This window comes from Crotalus tigris, unplaced genomic scaffold (assembly GCF_016545835.1).
Source record: "Crotalus tigris isolate CLP2741 ecotype Arizona unplaced genomic scaffold, ASM1654583v1 scf7180000017833.3397121, whole genome shotgun sequence".
Classification (NCBI taxonomy): domain Eukaryota; kingdom Metazoa; phylum Chordata; class Lepidosauria; order Squamata; family Viperidae; genus Crotalus; species Crotalus tigris.
Window position 1 is genome coordinate 2,228,881 of NW_024096661.1, and position 22,390 is coordinate 2,251,270.

Here is a 22,390-nt window from a genome sequence, read left to right on the forward strand (position 1 = left end):
TTTCTCTACATTTAATTTTTTTACAGTCTTACTATATATGTTGCTTAAAGTAGCTTTCAAACAATGAGATTTAATGTTATTGCTATCATCGAGGTCTAAGTTGATATCGAGGAATATGTTGCATTAAACAAAAGTCAACACTACTTTTATATATCAAATTAAATTAAACTATTTTCACAGAACAGAAAAAAGAATTAAATCCAACGTACCCAGCTGATACAACTCGGACAATATCTTTGAGGTTAAGTTTGACTGAAGGTGTGAGAATGTAAGTCTCATCAATAGTTGGTTCGTTATCACCAGCTGAAATCCAGTAGCCTTCTACTTTTATCATTTTGCCTCCTTTAGGCTCTGGTAAGGACTAAAATGGTGTTATAAAAATATAAATTTAAGCTATCGACAGACCCTCTTAAAACATCATAATGTTGCATTTCCCCCTTATGAGAACTAGGTGAGTTTTATTCTAGCCACCTAGATATAATACCAATGATAAACTCAATTCATATCCATTCTTCAATGGCCTATGTAACGGAAAGGCAAGATTACAAGAAAATCCAAGTAAATAGAATAAAGCAAGATGTAACCAGTATGATTACAAGATTCAAACTCTACTGTAAGGCTATGTACAAAGCATAAAACACTGCAATCTTATCTCAGAACAAAATGGCTCCCTTTGGAATTAAAACAGATATTCAAAAATTCTTACAGCATCATGTTTCATCCTAGTAATGTAAAAGTTTTTGCGGTGCTAGTCTCTTATGAATGCTATCTACACTCTAGCTATAGCAGCAAATATTATCCACATCCTGCTTTTTGTTTGTTCTAGACAATACATTTAAAAATAATCTCTCTGGCCAATTTTTCCACAGTTTGGATGGAGCATAACCCCCAGTAGGGATTGAATCTTGCCTAAATTTGTGGCTGAAGGTTGAAAAGTAAGAATATAATGAGCTTGTTTCAGTTTCTGTAATAGAACACAGAAACAAAATTCCTCATTTTATCTTAAGTTGCGACAAAACACTGAAACAACGGGGATTTGTTCTGAAATGGGCTTTCAGAGCTCAAAGCATTGAATAGTGAGAAGATAGCCTTCATTTCAACAGCAAAAAATTAATTCTAATTATTTGAATACTTGCCTGCTTTAGACTTTTTGTGTTTCCAAACAAAATATGCTGACATATGAGGTGTTGAACAATTGGATAAGAGTTTCTATCAAGCTGAGTAAGAAAACCCAAGCAAAAGCCCTACAAGAAGCAAAATATTAAAATGCATTATTGGCAGGTGCAGGAGGGGGACACTCATAAAATGTTAAGTACGAAGGTGAAAAAATATTATTTTCTGATTACAATTTTCAATGTTCAGGAACAATTTACTTTACCTCATAAAGTGAGCGCTGGATATTGTTGCATGGATTGGATGATGCAAACTTCAAAGCTCTACACAAGGTGCGAAGGCTATAATGAGGCTTATGGCCTGTCCCATCCATCAATTTTGATTCACACTCTTTTCTCACTGTCAGATAGAAGCTACAAATGTAAAGAAAGGAATAAATAACTCAGTTTTTCTGGGTTTGACATCAACATCTTCATTAAATTTTAGACTCACAGAAATAACATAAAACACAAAAAAGTAGCCAAGGTAAAATAATCTAACCCTGAACCACCCCCAAAATCTTAACACAAAGTCCTGAACAAAAACGGAGTCAAAAATTACAATACAAGGTTTCTGAATTGTTATAATTGCTGTAATAGGTACAAACAGTAATCAAACATCCAGCATTTGACTTACTTGATGATCCCATGAACTACATTTTTGCTCACATTTAGCCCTTTTAGATAATCCATTATAAGAATATGTAAGTCTTCTTCATTCTGTAATTCTTCTATGTAGATTTCAGTAAACCTGTAAGGTGACAATACATTTAAAAGTTCAAGGTACCTTCATGCCAAGTCATACTAATTTAAAACTGAAGACTAAACACCAATCTGCCAATCATAGCATAAAAGTGTTATATGGTAATACAAGTTCTAACCTATTACAGAGGAACACCGCAATAGCATTTAGACTTATATTTTGCTCCATACTGCTTTACAGCACTCTCTGAGTGGTTTTCAAGAATCAGCATATTCCCCCCAACAATCTGGATCCTCATTTTACCAAACTCGAAAGGATGGAAGGCTGAATCAGCCCTGAGCCCATCAGGATCGAACTCTAGACTGTGGGCAGAGTTAGCTTGCAATACTGCATTCTAACTATTGTATAGCATGAGCATTCAGGTAGGGCCCATTCCTGAATCTCATAATTTGCTTGTATATTATCTCAGATTCAATGGCAGTCAAAAGTGCCTAACACTGTACAACATGTCTTTCATCAGAAACAATCCTGTGCAAAATAGAGAAACAATCAAAACCACTGTAACACAACTCCATATATACACATAAATAGTACTTAACTTACAATGGCAACTGGGACAAAAATTTCCATTGCTTAGCGATGGCAATCCTTGAAGTCCTGATTGCCATCATTAGCTGAATTCCACAGCGTTAGATGAGGCAAGTTCCTGCCAGCTTCCAACAATCAAGTCAGTTAGGAAGCTGGCAGAAAGTTATAAACCCCAGGCAGGTTACAAGCAGGCCGCAGGCAGGAAAGTACTGGGTGAAGAAAGGTATGAGGAGATTCCAATGGTGCAAGGGATGCGTGACAAGGTATGGGTAGAGTGAGTGTAGGTTTGAGAGAAGCATGGCTAGGGTCAAGGAGAGTGTGCAAGGGTGACACAGTGAAGATTGGAGAGGGTGCACCAGAGTGTGTAAGGACACCTAAGACAAGGCATTGGCAAGAGAGGAAGAATCATTCACAGATTACCACTATCTTAACAAGTCAAGCCAACATTTGAGAAGCCCTGAATACCACTAAATGCTTTTTAAAAATGAGAGGCATTGGCTTATACATGCATTAGTTTTTGTGAGGAAAAAAGTTCCCAAGCTATCTTCAACAAAGTGTCAAAAGTTGGATAAAATCAATTCACCTGAATTATATTATTCAAGATGATGTATGGACAGCTTTTACTGCTGCAAAAAGGCAAAGTGTTTGCCTTTTGCAGCAGTAAAATTTAAATTTAATGTTTTTACAGCTCAAAGCTATACGAAGCAATACAGGAGTGGAACTGGGAGGGAAGGATTCAGATTTGTTTTCTTTCAATTTTGGCAGACATTTTTACTGAAGAATTTGTGTTCAGTTTACAAGGCGTTATTTCTCTTTTTCATTGAACAATGACAGGAAATCACACATTTTTTGCTGCTGAAAATGGGTGTTGTATTTGGAGGGGGGGGGAGAACTTACAGGGACTACAGAAAAAAAGCTGAGGACCCTTGCAGCCCCATAAGCAATCCAGTCCAACTGAGGTTACATACAGAACACAATGTACTGGAATTTCATTAGTGAATCTCGCTAAGCAACATGCAGCTCTTTTGCTGTTAAATAACTTTGAATTCTACAGAGACAGTTCCATAACCCTAAATTTAATTCTATTGTCAAGTGCAGCCTACTAAGTACTCAGTGGGGAAATCAAAGTGTAAGTGGAGAATGTAATGCTTAATAAGCACTTGGCAAACCACCACTAATGACATAATTCTCACAGTTCTCCTACTTGCCATGCTAAATCAGAAAGTATGGCCTACAATGGATCAAATAAGCATAAAATTCACTCATATATAGCTATCCATCTACTACGCAGCTTACTAGTAATGCTGACCTATCAGAAGATACCCAACGTTTTCTCCTTTATGTTTCCCAAGGGATCACTATATAATTCTAGCCTTGCTCTGAATGTGATGACTCAAAACAACTTGAACTACAATTCCCAAAAGTTTATACAATAGCATCATCTACTCATTCCAGAGACACACTAGTAAGGCTCTTTGCTTGTAGATTAGTTCCCAGTATGGTCCAGTTAAAGTATGATGCAATAAAGATATATTTCAGATATTCAAAAACATTTGTATTTTGCTTCAAGAGCAAAGGTGGATTTCAGAACAATGTATAAAAAGAAAACAGTAGCAGTTCCTACTAACATCAGCTTCAGAACAATCATTTAATTTTGTAGAACTGGTTATTCTGTCTTTACCTGTTTCGTATTCCTGGAGGTAGATTTCTTTTTCCAACATCAGTAGCTGGATTCATACAGGCAAATAAATGAAAATTGGAATCACGTACCAATGGCTCTAAAATGAAAAAGCACAGACATCTAATTTCAGTTCCAGTTTACCTCAGGAACACAAAGCAAAACATATTAACAAGCAAGCCTTGGGCAGATGTTGTGTACTTAAAAGTTGGTAATAGGTAGTTTTGTTGCTTTATCCATACATTATTCATATTCTGCATTATTGAAGTTGATATTTCCGTAATATCTATCAACGGTCTATAAAAACAATACCAGCCTCCTGATCTCATCAACTACATTTCCATAGAACTGTGGCCAGACATTGACATTTCAAGTCTCTAACTCAGGGGTGTCAAACTCACTGCGTCATGTGACATGTCATATCCCAATGCCGGAGCTAGGTGGGCACGGTTTCAGCATGATGCATCTGGCCCGCAGGCTGGCAGTTTGACACCCCTGCTCTAACTATTTAGTCGGTTTCATTTCCAATTTATAAATGAAAAAGTAGTGATGTCAACTCTAAGCTGAATCTGAAACATACAGAAAAATAAAAATATTGCAAGAAACAATGACACTGTGAGGCTGAAAGTGGATTGGAGCCAAGTTAAATTCTCTTAGACAGCTTCTGAGAGAAAAATAAATTTATCCTAAAATTCAGAATTCAGTGTTGATTCAAATTATAATTATGGGAGAAAAAAGGAATCAGTTTTCTATAAACTTGCCGCTGAAAAAACTAAGAACATCTCTCCTAGGACAACTATTGGCAGGTTGATGGCATCACATTTTAGTTTTTCAACCTTCTGCTGAAAATACATCATATGAGCACACCCACTTGCATACGAATATTACCATCTGAGGATCCAAAACTTGCCAGACCTTTACAGCAATCAAGATAAAATACTTTAGCTAAAGAAAAGGTTATTCTCTCCATGTATGGGTTCTCCATGAATCTCAATCTTGCCTACCCCAATCTACTGCCACTTTTTGGTGGATTATAAAATCTTGCTTTGAGACCGCAGGTCTTTTGAAAATGAGAGCATTACAGAGTTTATTTGGATAAATCATGGGGAAATGAGTATCTAGTCCAGCATTCTCAAGGCACAGTAGCCAAGTACTGTGGAAGTACATAAACAAGTACCAAATAATCAAATTTGTTATCCTTATCTCTACCAGCATTAAAATACTGACTTCTGTACTGGATGGAACAATGTAAAGTCATGATATTAACTATGAGTAGCTTTCTTCCCCTTTAGAGATATTCATCACCAATGGGTTTCCACAAGTGGTTTCCTCACAAAGTTCTTGTCCAAACCCACAGACTTGGTATCTCTCACATTCTGAAGTGCAACACAAAAATCCCAATACAACTTCACCCATATTAGAGGTCAAAATTATTATTTTTATCCCAGGCTCTTAAAAAGCATTGTAAACAAACATATTACCAAACATCAAAATGCAATGCTATAAAACAAATAAAATACCTGTGTCTCCTCTGTCTAATAAAACTAACGAACCAGACAACCCTTCAAGTAAACCACTTAAACATTCTAAAGTCTCTGCGGTAGCTAAATTAATCTCATCTAGTAGAATCCATTCTCCTTTCTTCACAGCTTGTGCTAAGGTGCCCTGAAAACAAAAACAGAGAAATGAGTTAGCATAGCTCACTTAAGCAGGCAAAATGAAGGAAGGAGAGCAAAGAGAAATATCTATCTATCTATCCATCCATCCATCCATTTCTAAACTGTCCATCTCCCTCAGAGGGACAATATGTAATAAATGAAGGTATATATAACGGATGAAGGTAAAATTCCTCTCCTGATGCAGTGCTTGGCCCTCTACTATATCTCTGAGATACAAGTAGTCCTTTAGATCAGGGGTCCACAACCTTTTTGGTTGGTGGCCCAGGGAGGAGGGGGGTGGAGGCACTTTTACGCACAAACAAGGCCATGATTATGCGTGCGATGCAAACGAAGCCACAAGCACCCTGTGATGCTTGAGCGACGCTAGCACCCACGAAATAGTGCAATGCTAGCACAAGTGGGGATGTTGGGCATGCAGCGACACTAGCTCTGCATGACAGTGCAATGCTAGTGTGAGTCGGGGGGTGCACTTGTGGCGATGCTAGCGTCCGCATGACGCACACAAAATTGCTACCACCAGCACGACGCCACAATGCTAGCATGAGGGGATATAAGCTCATGGCAACGCTAGAGTCCACCCGACACTCAAAGCATTGCTAGCACCTGTTTGGCACTACGATGCTAGCTCAAGTGGGGGGTATGAGTGCGCACATGTGTGCACTGGCCAGCCACTCACGCAGCCCAGTGGCCAACAGTCCACGGCCTGGTAGTGGGCCGTGGACCACAGGTTGGTGACCCCTGCTTTAGATGGTAATCGGGACCGTAATTTCTATTGCTAAGTGATATGGTCATAAAGCAGGGGTCCCCAACCCCAGTCCATGGACTGGCATCTCGTTGCCAGAAACCAGGCCGCGCAAGCAAGTGAAGCCCCATTTACAGGATGCAACAAACCACACCCCCTCCGGTCCATGGAACAACCTCTCTCCATGGAACCAGTCCCTAGTGCCCAAATGGTTTGGGGCTACTGTCCTAAAGCAGGGGTCCCCAACCCCTGATCCATGGACCGGCACCGGTCCGCAGCATGCCAACAAGCTGGCTACACAAACAAGCAAAGCTCAATCCTCAGGATGCAGGCAGTATTCAAAAGCACGTCCCCTCCAGTCCACAGAAAAACCTTTCTCCATGGCACTGGTCCCCGGTGCCCAAAAGGTTGGGGACCTCTGTCCTAAAGCACAATGTTACAAGACCATGCCACGGTGATGGAAATTCCAGCATTTCCAGTTGTTGTCATCAAGTGAATCATGACAGGTCCTTAAGAGAGGACATTACATGGCTGCCATTTGCAATTCCCACCAGCTTCCCCATTGATTTTGCTTGTTGGAAGTCAGCAAGGTCACAAATGGCAGTCATGTGACCATGGATCACCATGGGATGCTCTGTGATATCGTAATTGTAAACCAGGAACTGAGCACCCAGATTGTGATCAGGCAACTGCAGGGATGCTGCAACTGACATATGTACAAGGATAAGTTGTAACTACCACTCATTCAGCTCCCTATGTTTGAACAGCTACTGAATGGGTAATCATTAAGTGAGGAATACCTGTATTCCTATAGCCTTCAAAGTGACATTTAAGAGATGAAGGCCACAGAAAGCGGCAGATGCAGGAGGACCCTATTTAGTATTTGTTCTATCTGAATATTAAAGGACTCACAGTAAGAAATAAAATCCTTTTTCTTTTTATCAATTTGCTTTGTTATCAGAGGGAAGAATTTACAGAAGGGTGCACCAGCCTGCCATAATCTCAGGTGCAATTTTCATGACAATTCAAAACTTAAAATAATTGATACAAAAGTTTGCATCTTTACCTTCAAGTAAAATTTTGTTGTGTGCACTTTCTAAAATACTTCTCCAGCCTTAAAAAGATTGCATGCTTTTCACTAAATTCATGTGAGTGTAGGAAGATTTCAGAAGGTGCATCAATACCCAGAATATCCTGCAGCCATTATTTTTTAAAGATGGTAACAATAAAAATATTACCTCTACAAATGCAAAGACCAGTGCATTTTCTGTCATCTTCATCTGCTGCTGAGCATGATCCAATCGGATACCAAATTCTTCCCATTTTTCCTTCAGGGGCAAGCCTACGACAACACATTTCTTCATTAGAACCCAAGAATGTAATTTATCAGATATGAAACTGTATTTCGATATCTGTTGTTTGGTCTGGCTAAAGGAGTGGGTAAACCTTCAGAATAAGAGGCTACTTGATTTAGAAGGTCATGAATTAAAAGTCCGACAGCACTGTTATTCATGGTATGACAAGGTTAAAGTAAACGTTGATTTTAACAATCACATTTTTAGACGTGCCATTCTAAGAGTTTGGAATACCGTATTTTCCGGCGTATAAGACGACGTTCTAAAGCATGCAAATCAGCGCCGAAGTCAGGGGTCGTCTTATACGTCGAGTCGTCTTATACGCCGGAAATTACAGTAGTTTCCAGCGTATAAGACGACTTTCTAGGCATGCAAATTGGCGCCGAAGTCGGGGGTCGTCTTATACGCCCAGTCATCCTATACGCCGGAAAATACGGTAAATATGAAACAAGGTTTTCTACGAGGATGCCTCTTTGAGTGTTCTCTCAGGAAGCTTTTTTTTAGAAAAGAAATGGTGGCAAAGCCGGACTGGTGGACTAATGGTAAAATAATAACTTTTAATTTTGGTGATCCCATCCTCAAGTCTAAGGAAGAGCTAGAATCAGAAGGTCATGTCTGCCACTGGTTTACATATTTACCATTGAAAGAAAGATTTAAATTAGACAAAAAGAGCTATGGGTTTCACTTTATTAAAAATGAATTGGAAATCCTACTGGGTGATAGTGATGAACATATTATCGCTAAGGTCTATAAAATGTTACTGAATCTGAATTTAGAAAGTAAATATGTAAAGCATTGTATGGATTCAGTGGGCAAGGAACATTGGGTACAATGTAAAGCTTGAACAATGGAAGAATATGTGGACAGGAGGTTTAAAATTTACATTAAATTACAATTTAAAAGAAAATTTTTATAAGACGATGTACCGCTGGTATTTAACACCAGATAGGTTATCAAGAATGTATAAAGGTATTTCAAATGAATGTAGGAAATGCAAACGTAAAAAAGGGACTTTTCATCATTTAGGCTGAACATTTGATAAAGCAATGAAATATTGGAGCAGGATTCATATTCTAATACAGAAGATTCTCAAAGTGAATATAAAGATAAAACCAGAAACTTTTCTTTTGGATTTAATGGAAAAAGACTTGGAATTATTATTATTATTTTTGGAACTTTGATGTTATATATCTTGATGGCAGCGAAATTACTTTATGCACAAAAATGGAAGGACGCTTTAAAAAGTGAATGGAGTTAGCAGAGATGGCTAAATTGACTTCTTTGATAAAAGAAAAAAAAACACAAGTACTTTTGTTTCTACTTGGAAACCGCTTCTGCACTTTGTGCTTGAGGTGGGAAAAAAATGAAACTTTGATTTTGAGTTTTACTGATTAGATAGATCTGTTATAGAAATGGCTAGTTTATACTATTATGTAAAAGTAAAAAGTTGAGGTTCAATGTTGCTTCTTATTCTATTGCACCAGAGAATCAGAAATCAATGCCTTTTCTTTCTTTTTCCCTTCTTCTCTACACTTTTCTCTTCCCTTTTCCTCCCCTATTTTTCTTATTATTTGCTTTTGTATTTTATATTATAAATAAAAAAGGATTAAAAAAGACAAGAGTGTAATACAAATGCTTATAAACCATCACTGTAATTTGGTGCAGTTCAAGACATAATCTGAATTTAATCCTGCAGGTGGTTTTACAAATAAGGCACTGAATGGAAATATGGAATGTGTCAAACAATAAACATTTTATTGGCCATAAAGCTATTTATAAATATGCAGGGTTATGTTGTAAAATCCATGAGCAGGATGAGGATATTAGATAACTGCATCAAATATATTAATAAGATGTGAGCCTTGTTACATTATTTTATTGCACCACTTGCCTAAGATACTGGAAAAAAGTAAAAAAAAAAAAAACCCTGCAAAAATTTGATCCACTAACTTATCTGATCTTTATTAGGAAAAAAAGGATGGTCATACCATCTTGCTTTGTATCTACCCAGCTGATTTGATTCTGCAGGGTGGGCACACTTCAGGATCCTTCTCTGTAGCAGCACACACCTTCTGGGATGAACTCCCCCCCCCCGCCCCGAGATCCAGACTGCCCCCTTTGTTGTTTAAAACAGCTGTGAAGACCTGGCTTTTCACCTAGGATTTTGATGAAGAAGAGAGAAAGAGACTCCTTGCTTCACTCATTCTCTCTGTTGTGCCTGCCATCCTTTAAAAAAAAAAAAATTCCCACCAAGATTGAAAAAAAAAGTCTGTAAAATTGTTCCAGCAATATATGTAGGATTCCCTAATCCAGTGTTTCTCAACCTTGACAATTTTAAGGCATGTGGACTTCAACTCCCAGAATTCCACAGCCAGCATTGCTGGCTGTGGAATTCTGGGAGTTGAAGTCCACATGCCTTAAAATTGTCAAGGTTGAGAAACACTGCCCTAATCTTTCCCACTGACTTTAAAAAGGAACTATGTTCAAAGGCATGTCTGGAATACTTCATAATTCACAGATGTCTTACCGGATGCATTTTCTTTAACCTCCTTATTAACAGCAGATTTGTAAACATGTTGCATCAGTTTGAGAAGTTTATGCCAGTGGTTTTGTCGGTAACATGTTTGGATATGCCCTAAAAAAGTCTGGTTTTGCTTTCTTGAAAACGTCTGTGCAAAAAGCTCCTCGAAAGACTCTCTCAAGGGCAGCCAAATCAGCTTGTTATCCACTGGCTTATATCTGTACAGAATTCAAAACAAAACAGCCTCATGAAATTGATGGCATAAGTCGCTTAGAGCGGTAGTGCCCAAATGTGATCTATCAATCGATTAATCAAAAATAAGATAAGCAACAATCAGCTACAACATGGAATAAGGTACGTTTCGTCAAAGTCTTCCCATTCATGTACAACTGCCTCCCCTCCCTCCCCCATCAACCCTTTGGGTGGAGCATCCCTTTCCCTTTTCTAATATCTTTTCTAATATGTCAATTAATCAGCAAGCAATATTGTGCGAAAATGTTAAGGTAAGTGCTTCTGCAAAGCTGTATCTACCCACCAAACGTGACTTCTTTCCTCCAACTCTTGTTGGGAGGGCCTAATTTCCTATTGATTTGGAGCTTTAAAAAAATATATTGTATTCCAAGAAATAAAATGTATACTTCTATACTGCCAATATTGTTTGGTTAGGAAGATTATTGAGGGTTTTTTTTAAAAAAAACTGAATTATCCACTCACCCCCCTAGAAGATCTGCAGTATCACTCTGCTGGTTCATATTGATAACTTTTAAACGGTGCCCTTAGAACAAAAAGATACAGAAGATGATGAATCGGTTCCCAAGTTACATTTCTATCTTGGCTAAGGTCTCAGAACGGTACTTTACCTGTAATTTGAGCCAAGTATTGAACAGCAGAAGTTTTTCCTGTTCCCGTTTCACCCACAAGTAACACAGACTCTCCTTTGTCCACACATACTGCAAGTTGTTCAATCAACACAGAAGATGGGCGTGTGGGTGCAAAGCTTTGCTTTTTCCTGCTGGGGGTGAAAAGGCAGAATATCACACCTTTGCATCACCAAGTCTTCTATTCATCAATTCCCTAAATGTACTTCTCCCTCACATCACAGAAACAAACACCCAATATTAAAAAACACAAAAGCTGCCATGGGATTTTGTAATTATGGTATAAGCACTCTACCGTATACTACAAATATACAGGAGAAAAAGAAGGGAATCACTATCTTATACATTACTATGTTGTAAAATATCACTAATTTCTCTTTTTTTGTATTTCTTTATTAGAAAGGAAGAATGAGTAATTTCTGGGACAAAGGGCCAGAGCCATACTTTTTTCTTTTGCCTCTTGAGGACAGCTTGTGATGTAATGCGGTCAGCAAAAGGAATAGGATTATGTCTGTGGGGTTATTAGCTTGTTTTGAACTCTTCCTGAAAACTTCCAGAGCAGTTGAAAAAAAAGAAAAAAAACCCCTGTTCTTGCATATGAGAAGAGGGTTCAAGAGGAAAGTAGCTCTAGTGGGAAAGTTCAAAAACTCTGCCGATGGAAGCATATGGCTCCCCTCATCTGGTTTCAGAAGATCTACAAAAGCTGGTGTGGTACTAACATAAGCTAAATTGGAAGGTTACAAAAAATCCCAGAAAACATGGCAGTAAATCACTTTGTTATGGTTGCCAAGAAAGCAACACGGATATGTCAATCAGATCACTAGGAGTGAAGCTTGACTTCAGACCCATGCAGGAGTTTTAAAAACACGGAAGCTACAGGCTACACAATTAATGTAACATGCAATCTGACCCAAGTTTTTAGAAGGATGTCTCCAAAACAATCAATACCGTTGCGTAAGTAGTGTGTGTGCCTGCTTCTTAATGAGCTGAGCTCTTCCCACGGAGACTTCTTGTTCTCCTATTACAATTTCTGGTTTATAAAGTTGACAGTAGTATTCCACCTATGGAAAAGGAATGTTCAGATCTACCTTTATTTATTGAACCCCAATTCATGTATAGCATTGTGAGTAGTGAGCTGTTTCAGCACACCAAAGTTACTTTGCTGCTTGAGAAGCAGCTAACTAATATGTTCTTCAGTTTTCCCAAAGCTTCATGTTATCAACTGCTTTTCCAATTGCTTGCAAGGTGGATTCACCTCTTGACTGAGCCATCCTGAGTTCGTTTGATCTGACCTTAAAAATGATGTACAAATCCAGCTATCACTGTGTTTTAAGAGCCCATTTGAAGAAACCTCCTTCAAAGTACACAACTAAAACCAATTCTGAGTAATTTTTCCACTAAGAGAAGCACTCATACAGAAACAGGCAATTTATAAAGATACCTTGTGCTTGGAAATGTTCAGTTTGCTTCCAATGATTTCAGCCATTTTCAGTCGATTGGATTGTTTTGATAGCATAGCTGTGAAACAGTCTAATGCCTGTCAATGGACAAAGTAAAAAACTGTTACTAGTTAAGAATCTATTGTCTCCGAATAAACCAACTGTAGACAAAAGCAGTTAACTTTCTAGAAATGAACCACTCATATACTCTTGTCATAGAAAGAAATGATCTTATTAATTTATTTCCATTCTTCTTATATGGAAACAGGAACATCTCAAAGAGTCATACACTTGAAAGAGGCCATTTAAACCCAACATCCAATCTGCAGTGTACGAATACACATCAGAATCAGCCCTAAACGTATTTCACGCAATCACCTACATCCTCCTCCTGACAGTCTAATAATTGAACTAAAATCTATTAAATACTAATATTCTTAATCCTCCATCCATTATCTATAATTATGTTTATTCTCCATCCATTATCTAAAAAACTTAAAGTTATATGTTATAGAAAGTATATTTTTTTAAAAAAAACTCCACCCTTTTCCTAAAACAAGAACAGTTGAGTTCAGACCTCATGAAAAATGTTCAGTGCAGTAGAGGAGGAAGAACTGTTAAAGTTGAATGCGATTCTGTTGCACCAATTGAGTAAATCCCTGGGGAAAAAAAAAGGTGATGTGAATATAATTTCAAAGTAATGGTTTTCCTTTGCTCTATCTGCCGACAACTATAGCTTCCTTCTCACTTCATTAGGTACCTACTTGGAACTGGTTTAATTTTCATTCAATTAATGCCTTATCAGTAGGAATTTCAATTAAAGCCCACACATAGAGCAGTGTTTCTCAAACATGGCGACTTCAAGATATCTGGACTTCAACTCCTAGTCTACCCCAATCAGAAGGGTTGGCTGGGGAAATTCTGGGAGTTGAAGTCCAGATGTCTTCAAGTCACCAAGGATAAGAAACACTGCTCTAGATAACTACTGTCTGAGGATCATTTGCTCCCCCAAACTAAAATATTCCTCAGCTTAATTACACATTTTAATACCTTAGAGATAACTCTCTGCCCTCCAAACATGGCTTTTTATTTTCAGTCAAACTTGATGCATCTTCCATCATAGTTTCATTGTCCACAACTTGATTTTCAGATAAATGTTTATCACCAGTAAGCTCAATGTAGATATCCAACAGACAATCTGTCACAGTAGCAAGTTTAGGATAACTTCTCTGAAGAATCTGAAGGAAGAATATAAGCTATTTTTAATACTCTTGACAGTATTGTATTGTTTCATCCTGAACATGGAATAAAGTTATAATCATATTCTACAAGTTTCGGTAAAAATTGACGTAATAGAATACCTTTTTTTCTACAATTAAGTTGCAAATTGTTTGCAATTTAATTGAAATTTAATTTGAAATAATTTTGCTATGGAGCTTGATTACTTCCTCTTCTCACTTACCTCTTTCAGTTCAGTCTTAGGCAAGTTGTTGAGCATAACTTTTGTCCAGTTCTTGTCCAAAAGAGCAGCATGACTGTTTTGCTGCCTATACCAACCACCGCCATAATTGAAGACTCTATATTAATAAAGCCACAGATTAGTGTTTAGATTCTTTAAAGCATTAGATTCCAGATGTGGAGAACCTACAGTCTGACATTATTTAAATATAAGTCATGGATTATTTTTCCATTGGTCATGTTCAACAGACTGCTGGGAGTTGCACTTTAGCAACATCTGAAGCGACACAGGCATCTCTGTCAAAAAATATTATAGGATGCTTTATTCATCTGTCATTAGTACTATATGTATACAATTAGCTGAACAGATCAGGGGAAGGTAACTCCTATTTATCCAAGTATAATTGCATTATCTTGGATGCAACCCATTTGCCTTAAGACTTCCAAAGGTCTTCCTGCTCAGTCACCTGTAACTGCGAAATGGGTGGCAAATAATAATAACAAGAAGTTATTGTTATTATTATTGATTCCTTGACTGCAACACCAAACTAAAGAAATTAAAATTTTGATAGCAATGACAAAATGTTAGAATGCCCCATTACTAATTTCCAGGTGTTCATTTGCTCATTATAACCGAGTCTCTAAATAATGGTATATGAAATTAATATTAATCTAATAGTAATAACAGGTTATGATGATCTGGTAAGAATAAGATTGGATTCCTACAACACTATGAACTACTACTATACTAATTCAGGTATTATTCCTGAGTTTTTATATATTCTTTTGCAATGTTTTTATAAACAGCATCTTAGATTCAAGGATTATATTTTTAGATATATACAGAATTATAAGTATGCCTCCTCAAAAGCCCCATTGTCTCTATAAAACCTTTTTAAAGTCATCATCAAACCCTCTCTAGCATTTTCTACCTTCTAGTAGCAAAAAGATGGAATCCAGGGGCTACTTTTATACAGTCATTTCGTCCAGGAATCAATAACTCTCCATTTTCCAGAAGAGGAATCAATACAGAGATCTAAGGAATAGAAAAAAAGAAAAAAAGAAAAAACTGAACAAAATTGCACTGGGCAATACCTCAACTAGCAGGTTCATTCATGTTATAGGATTTTTTTTCTCTTTTCACAAACAAGTTCCTAAAAAACAGATCCTCCAGAATCCAACCACAGTACATCCCAGCCATTGAGGAGTCTATCTGCTCATTAGTTCAAGCAACTATATTGATCCTATTTAGCTGCAAACACATTGGACTGTCCATTGTGCCATATGAGTCATCAGATGGGATAATAATAGCACAGTGAAACGTATGCAACTAATTCTCTAAGCTAACACATTTTTAGAAAGACATTTCCCAGACAGAAATAAATGCTTTGACTTATTATAGGTATAGTAACTTCCATGGCCCCGCATAAAAGAGCATACTTGGGAATGGGGGGGGGGGAAAGGGAGGGATGAAGAGGAAGATATTCCATTCTAATTTGACCAGCATAGTTATAATGACACATTCAGCACTCAGTTGTAAACAAAATCCACAACTCATCCTCCTAAGTAAAAAGCACAGGGGGACTTCTGTCTGACAGAACTAATTAAAAATAAATAATCTAGAGTACTATCTGGGGAAATGAATTGCTAGTTTCCATGAAATAGAACTTTAAGGGAAATTAAGCAGGATTCTCATTCCAAGCATTCACAAAACGCTTCTACAGGTACAAAAACATACCACGTCAAGGGCAGCATAATCAATATCTTCTAAAAGTATCCAGTGCCCCCTGCTAACTGCTTGAGTCAAGGTCCCCGGTTGCCATACAAACTGTCCTGGTATATCTGTGCAACGATACATGCCCAGCAAAGTCTATTTAAAAAAAAAAAAAAACAGAAAGAAAATGTTTGTATCATTATTTTTCTTCTAAACTTGTGAGAGCTTCTGAATTACAACAGATTTCTGTTCTTTTCTTGTGAAGATAATAAAGACATCACATGTCAACGATTTGTTAAAAAGTATGTATGTATGTATGTATGTGTATATATATGTCTATGTGTGTGTGTGTGTGTATGTGTGTATATATATATATATATATATATATATATATATATATATATATATATATATATATATATATATATATATATAAATAAAAAATGAAATGAACACCAGGGTAAAGATAAAACCATAAAAGTTTAATTAAAAAGCGCCAAGCTTTCGCCGTCACCTGCCGGCATCCTCAGGGCTAGTACGCCAGGAAGTGTGAGTCTTTTTATAGGTATGTCAGAGCCTGCGCGCGACTCCTCGACCTCGTCATCGGGCCAGATTGATTCAATTGCACAAGGCTGGTCTGTTCTTTCCTGTTCCTTTCAGTTACGTGTCTCTCTTCCTCCATCCTACCTTCCTTTAACTCTGGGGTGAATGGATAAGAGTCTCTATTATTTTGATGGTCTCTATACTTTAGTTCCTTCCCCCCGGGTTCGGGTAACAATATGCATTTCATGTTCTTTTCACAATCGTCCTTTACCCAGTTGCTCCTTTCGCGATGGCTTTCTCTTTTAGCTTTAATGCTTTCACTTTCTACGCAACTCTCATCCGGGTGATCTTGTAAATTATTCCGAGTTGAATGTGACATAGTGATGGTCTGAGGTTGGGAGGTAGGTTGTTCAGTTATGGGGGGGAGCGGTTTTCTAGCTGTCATTGTATTTAGCTGTTTTTCGCACACCATGCTACGGGTAACCGGTCTGGGGGGGGGGGTAGTGGTAGCGAGACCGCATTCTCCTTGGTTGTCACAATACTTTTCTCCCGTTTTCTTTTTCTTTCCTGCGTTGCTTGTGTCTGCGCATGTCTCACGGAGATCTTCAGGATTCACATCGCGAATCTCCCCCCTCCGTCTTCCCCTCCGTTCCGATCTATTCTTTTCTTTCTCCTCAGTGGCATTCACGGGTCCGTTGCTAGTTACGCTTCGCAATTCCCACTGTTTTGCACCCGCCATGCTGCAGGTAACCGGTCCGGGGGGGGGTAGTGGTAACGAGACCACGTTCCCCTTGGTTGCTACAGTACTTTTCTCTCATTTTCCTTTTCTTTCCTACGTTGCTGATGTTTACGTAAGTCTCACGGAGGTCTTCGGGGTTCGTAGATGGGGGGCGTGATGGTCCGGTCTCTTGCGCCTCATCGACCTCGCGAATCTCCCCCCTCCGTCTTCCCCTCCGTTCCGGTCCATTCTTTTCTTTCTCCCCAATGGCATTCCCGGGTCTATCGCTAGTTGCACTTTGCAACTCCCACTCCCCCAGTTCGATTATCCTGGCCGAGCGGGGGGATCTTTCCTCCCTTTATTCATATATATGAATAAAAGTTTCCTAACAGCAGCAATCACAGCAAACTAAATGATCACCAAAATGAAATGCACCGAGTGACTTCAATAATTAAAAGCCCTATTATGATCTGCATCCCAGTTCCTGACACAAGTATCCAAAATGCATTTGCATGACGATGTTGTCAGAAACACATCATTTGCCCACTCTTGCTCTCCAGGATGATTATGCTTTCCAAGATGTAAAACTTTTAGCAGAAGTCAGTTATTTATATTTTGATGCTTCATCTCTGTCAAATGAATGTGCAGCCATCCAGAAGTTCAGCAGTACATTTCTTCACTACAGATCAATATGGCTTCTACAACAAAACATCAGCCAAGAAAGCATATGATTCAATTGGCTTTTTAAACTCTCTTTTTTTTTAAAAAAATCTAAATATTAAGGCGATACTTTCCTAAAATAGGTTTCCATTTACCTTACTGTCAGTTTGATCTCCTAACTGGACTTTCAGAATGTGAGGCGAATTTATTCTTCCTGTAAGTGCTGCCAAGAACTCCACCAGAGATGTTTTGCCACATCCCACTGGCCCTTCAAGGAGCACGGCCTTTTGTGAAGACACAGCCATGGCCAGATTCTGGAGATGCGCACAGACAGAATTCACCAACACAAAATGGTTCAAGATGTATCCCTGCTGCAACAGAGACGAGACAATGTTTTCAGCTAATATTAGATTTAAGAAGAAGAGAACATAAAGTAACACAGACCTTACTAATAATTTCTTAACTATCTTAGGAATGAACTGAATGAAACATAAAACTGTAACCTGCTGGAGCAGAGAATTTCAAATCATGTGGCCTGTATATGGAAAAGAACACTTCTGTTTTGTCATATGAAGCTTCTCCTGAATCCGCTATTTGCCTTTCTCAAGTATCATTCTCTATAAAGAAACCTTCAGGGTAAGGAGAAGCCAGATTTTTTTAAAAAAAACAAAAAAAAAACAAAACTAAAATCCAGTTCAGTGCTCTCTTGCTGCTGACAGCTACGAGAGCACTCTACTAACAGCATGATGTATTCTCCATTGTTTGACTGCTTACTCTCTTGTAATCCCTTCCTCTTCAATTTCTCTGCACTGGGGAAGAGGGGCAGGAAAAAAAACAAGTAATTTTTGTAGGCAGTCTCTTTTCTGGCTGACCACTCTTTCAGAATGCAGGTATTCTTTAACGTTTTTCCTTCCCCTCTGGGAAGGGAAAATGCTAACCTTCTCCCTGCCTGGAAGGCCCAGGCCCTCTCCCTGACAACTGAACAATTTCAATTGGAAGAGCTGTGATTGTGGTCACTGAGCAAAGTGTCCGTTTGGCGGGTTGCTTAATGATGGCTTTGCACAATGACCGAGATGCCAGGCCCAACTGTGGTTATAAGTGGAGGATTACCTGTAGATTGTAAATAACTGAAAAAACACAAGTCCTTAAATACTCTCAGGCAAGCCATAATACATATCAGTTTTACTTACATTTTCTCTAGGCTCAAACTGTTGTCTAGGTAAGACAACTCCACACACTGCTACCACCTTTGCACAAAGGTCAGCAGCAACCAGCTTTCCCTGAGTATACCGTAGCTTCTCCCCTTTGTTCCAGAAGTTTTGGTCTGGATTGGCCAGAACTAGGGCCTGCTCAATGTTCTGCACCCGGGACTCTTCCACAAGCCTATCAAAATTGCAATTATGTTTACTACAGCAAACTGACCTACTAAACGATATAGAACACTTTAGAAAATAATACACTGAAAGAGAACAAATAGAAGAAGAGAAAGGTGAAAACTTACTTAAGCCTAAAATGTATTAACTCTTCTGGATTAAAAGTTTTCTTCAGGAAAGATAATCGATGCTCATCATTCATGCATGTAACCAAAGCAAGACAGCTGGCAGTATACCTAAGTAGGAACAATTGTTCAGGTAATATTTTATAGGTGATTATTAAACATATTTTCTTTTAGAGAGAGATGAAAAATGGTTATTCCACTCCATACAACCATTTAGTTTAATAGTTTCTCTAATCTATATCACTGGTTTCATGAAATCAGTTATAAGTTGCCCCCCAAAAATGGGCCATATCAGTCTTATTACCATTTTTAAATGTTAACATTTATCAGGAGAGGAAAAAGAGGAAAAACACTGATAACATAGAATTAATGTAATGAGAAGAACAAATCAGAGAAGCAAGTTTTATGTTTTTGAGTGAGACTAATGAAGGATTCTGGACTTCAACTGTGGAAATCTAAAATATTATCCTAATGAGGTTTCTAACAAATCTGATTGCTTCATCAGATTTAAACCCAATATCCTGATGAAGGGATGAATTTTACAGAAAAAGAAATGAATACCATAAAAACATCAGTTTGCCTGGCCACTTTTCATCATTACTTTGACATTGATCTGATTTTCTAGCAAGATCACTTATTAAATTCAGGGTAATCAAAGACAAATGTTTAACATTAGATCCATTTTCTAATAGAAGTAAAGAGAAAACATTACCCATTTACTAAAAATTCAACTACCTTGGAGATTTTATGAGTCTAATAAGATTTCTATCAGAGCATTTTCATGTATCAATAAGCACAAAATGCATATAGCAATTTGCATGACACAAACTTGTCCATGAACACATGGCAATCAAGTTATCACACACAGTATTCTAAATGAATGATGCAAGAACTAATTTATATGCACATCAGGAATAATTCTCATTTTCTGGGGATCTAACGAAAATCTTGTCTGACAGTCCATTTTGCTTATATTTAGGCTACATAAAATTACCCTTAATAACTTTACTGAATGTTCCTCTGCTTGTCAATTTAGAAGCTCTTATACAGTCAGGTAATCTTGTCTGCTTTAAAATCTAACCCATGAATTATGTAATAAAGATAAAAATGACTTGTAAGGCCTTCCTTATTCACTAAATGAGCCACATAAATGTAAGAAAATTAAAGTTACCATCGAACCAAAGTATCATGACTCCTTAATAAAGGGACACAAACACTCCAGTCCCACAACTCTCTGAATACAGACTGATCTTTTTGGAGAAATTTGTAGGCTGCCTCCATGAGATCCCTTAACTTCATTCTACGCCGTCCATATCGAACCACACTTGTATCCGAACTTTCCAGGAAAAGTCGGTGAAACACAGGTGAAGTATCCTTAAAGTATTTCAAAGCAAATCTGCACAAAACAATAGTACCAAGAATAATATACAACCATATCAAAAACAGCGCACAAATTTCAACTTATTCAGTGCCCATGAAAGTTTTTGGAAAATAACTTTAAGTGAACATTGATAATGCCACTTTGGCAGACTTTATCTTAAACAAGCATAATTAAGCTAAAATCTTGCTTTTTCAGAAATTAAAGTCAACATCCTAGAAGAAAAGCTATATTGAAATTTGTATATGGAATCCAAGCAAGACAAATTTGTATATGGAATCCAAGCAAGAACACCATTAATTTCCAATTTTTATAATAAAGGACAGAATAGAGGTATACATAATCATTATAACTATGTAACACTTCTGATTCAGATCCAAAAAATGCAGAGGCATAAATATGTATAATTGAAAAGAATTGATCATTTAAATAACTAAGTCTTCTCAATTAACTGAAGTTCTTGAAAAATACACGAAGATAGCATAAGCAAATTGTTTTATAAAATATCTCTTTTTTAAAAACTAAAATGCATAGGCAACATCTCAATACAATAAAACTGAAACTAGTCTAGATGGAAATGCTTGATCAGTGGGACAATTTATTGAAATTTTATAAAAATTTCAGCTATGTTTTTGTAAAAAAAAATCTTAGAATTCTTACATTGCTTACATGCAAATCTTCTTGAAAAAAAGTTCCTAAACAATTTAATATATTTAATATCATTATAATTTAATAGCATTTTATTTTTGGGAAAAGAGGGACCATTTTTCAAGAGTTACAATTTTGAAGGATTTCTGCAATTTCTGTTCCTGAGACAAATGTTTTGATAAATTTTAAAATTTCATTTCAACCTTTTTAGTTTATAAGAGAAGGGCATCATATCACACATATTAAAGGGAATTAATTTAATATGAATAATATCAGGTAAGGAACCAGTATAAAATGATTTTCAATAAAAAAGTTTTTCAAATCAAGGGACCAAATTCCATACATATATGTCAAGTTTAACTCACAAGTAATTATCTATCACAATCTTTTAAGATGAAGACCACCTAAAGATAGATCAACAAAAACTGCAAACACTAATATAAATTTTTCCAGTGTAGAAGCCAAACAAAGTCCTGAACCAGTATCTGGAAGTTGTGAGGATCCAGCTAAGGCAAACCCAACTCAGAAGAAATCCTATAAGCTGCTGTTATCAATAAATATGTGGAAAATCCAACTCACAACGGCCACAGTAATTATTCTGAATATGGTCACATTTCTTGCAAATAAAGTAAATTAAAAAAAATTGTAACGGGAGTCCTCCTAGATGCTTGATTATGGAAATTTTTTATTTTTCCTTTCTACTTTCTTGATTTGTTGTCCTCTGACCAGAGTCTGTTAAGACTGGAGCAGGATATAAATATGTTCAAATAAAAATTAAAAAACAAAATGTCTAGCTTAAAATAGAACCTAAGAAAACAACTTGGTTTTTAACATAATATTATACCAATCCATACATGCTTCATATAATTGAAAAAAAGTAGAATGTTAAGCAGATACTCAAACAAGTTCAAGGGAATCTAATTACTTAGTGATATAGCTGTACAAATTTTTAAGTCCAATGTGAATGCTATGTATTAACTCCAATTCCTAAGCTGAATCAAAGCCCAACATGCACATAATTTTTTTATCCTGGATAATC

At 37.2% G+C, this 22,390-nt stretch overlaps 1 protein-coding gene across 3 annotated transcripts in view; it reads right to left on the reverse strand.

Annotated features, from left to right (window-relative positions):
- MDN1 (midasin AAA ATPase 1) overlaps positions 1-22,390 on the reverse strand; it is a 128,832-nt gene that overhangs the window by 101,734 nt on the left and 4,708 nt on the right. Inside the window, exons 3-23 of one of the 3 annotated variants that reach the window (XM_039343129.1) lie at positions 20,497-20,721; positions 19,329-19,436; positions 19,018-19,210; positions 17,983-18,195; positions 15,931-16,062; positions 15,125-15,228; positions 14,197-14,311; positions 13,785-13,972; positions 13,312-13,393; positions 12,737-12,832; positions 12,244-12,356; positions 11,278-11,429; positions 11,132-11,192; positions 10,424-10,635; positions 7,780-7,883; positions 5,641-5,785; positions 4,124-4,220; positions 1,789-1,902; positions 1,379-1,526; positions 1,137-1,244; positions 210-361 (exon numbers count right to left, since the gene is read on the reverse strand). In XM_039343129.1, coding sequence (XP_039199063.1) covers positions 210-361; positions 1,137-1,244; positions 1,379-1,526; positions 1,789-1,902; positions 4,124-4,220; positions 5,641-5,785; positions 7,780-7,883; positions 10,424-10,635; positions 11,132-11,192; positions 11,278-11,429; positions 12,244-12,356; positions 12,737-12,832; positions 13,312-13,393; positions 13,785-13,972; positions 14,197-14,311; positions 15,125-15,228; positions 15,931-16,062; positions 17,983-18,195; positions 19,018-19,210; positions 19,329-19,436; positions 20,497-20,721 — 2,862 coding nt within the window. Of the gene's footprint in view, positions 1-209; positions 362-1,136; positions 1,245-1,378; positions 1,527-1,788; positions 1,903-4,123; positions 4,221-5,640; positions 5,786-7,779; positions 7,884-10,423; positions 10,636-11,131; positions 11,193-11,277; positions 11,430-12,243; positions 12,357-12,736; positions 12,833-13,311; positions 13,394-13,784; positions 13,973-14,196; positions 14,312-15,124; positions 15,229-15,930; positions 16,063-17,982; positions 18,199-19,017; positions 19,211-19,328; positions 19,437-20,496; positions 20,722-22,390 lie in introns of all 3 variants that reach the window. The other 2 variants (XM_039343130.1, XM_039343128.1) reach the window with 2 other exon arrangements.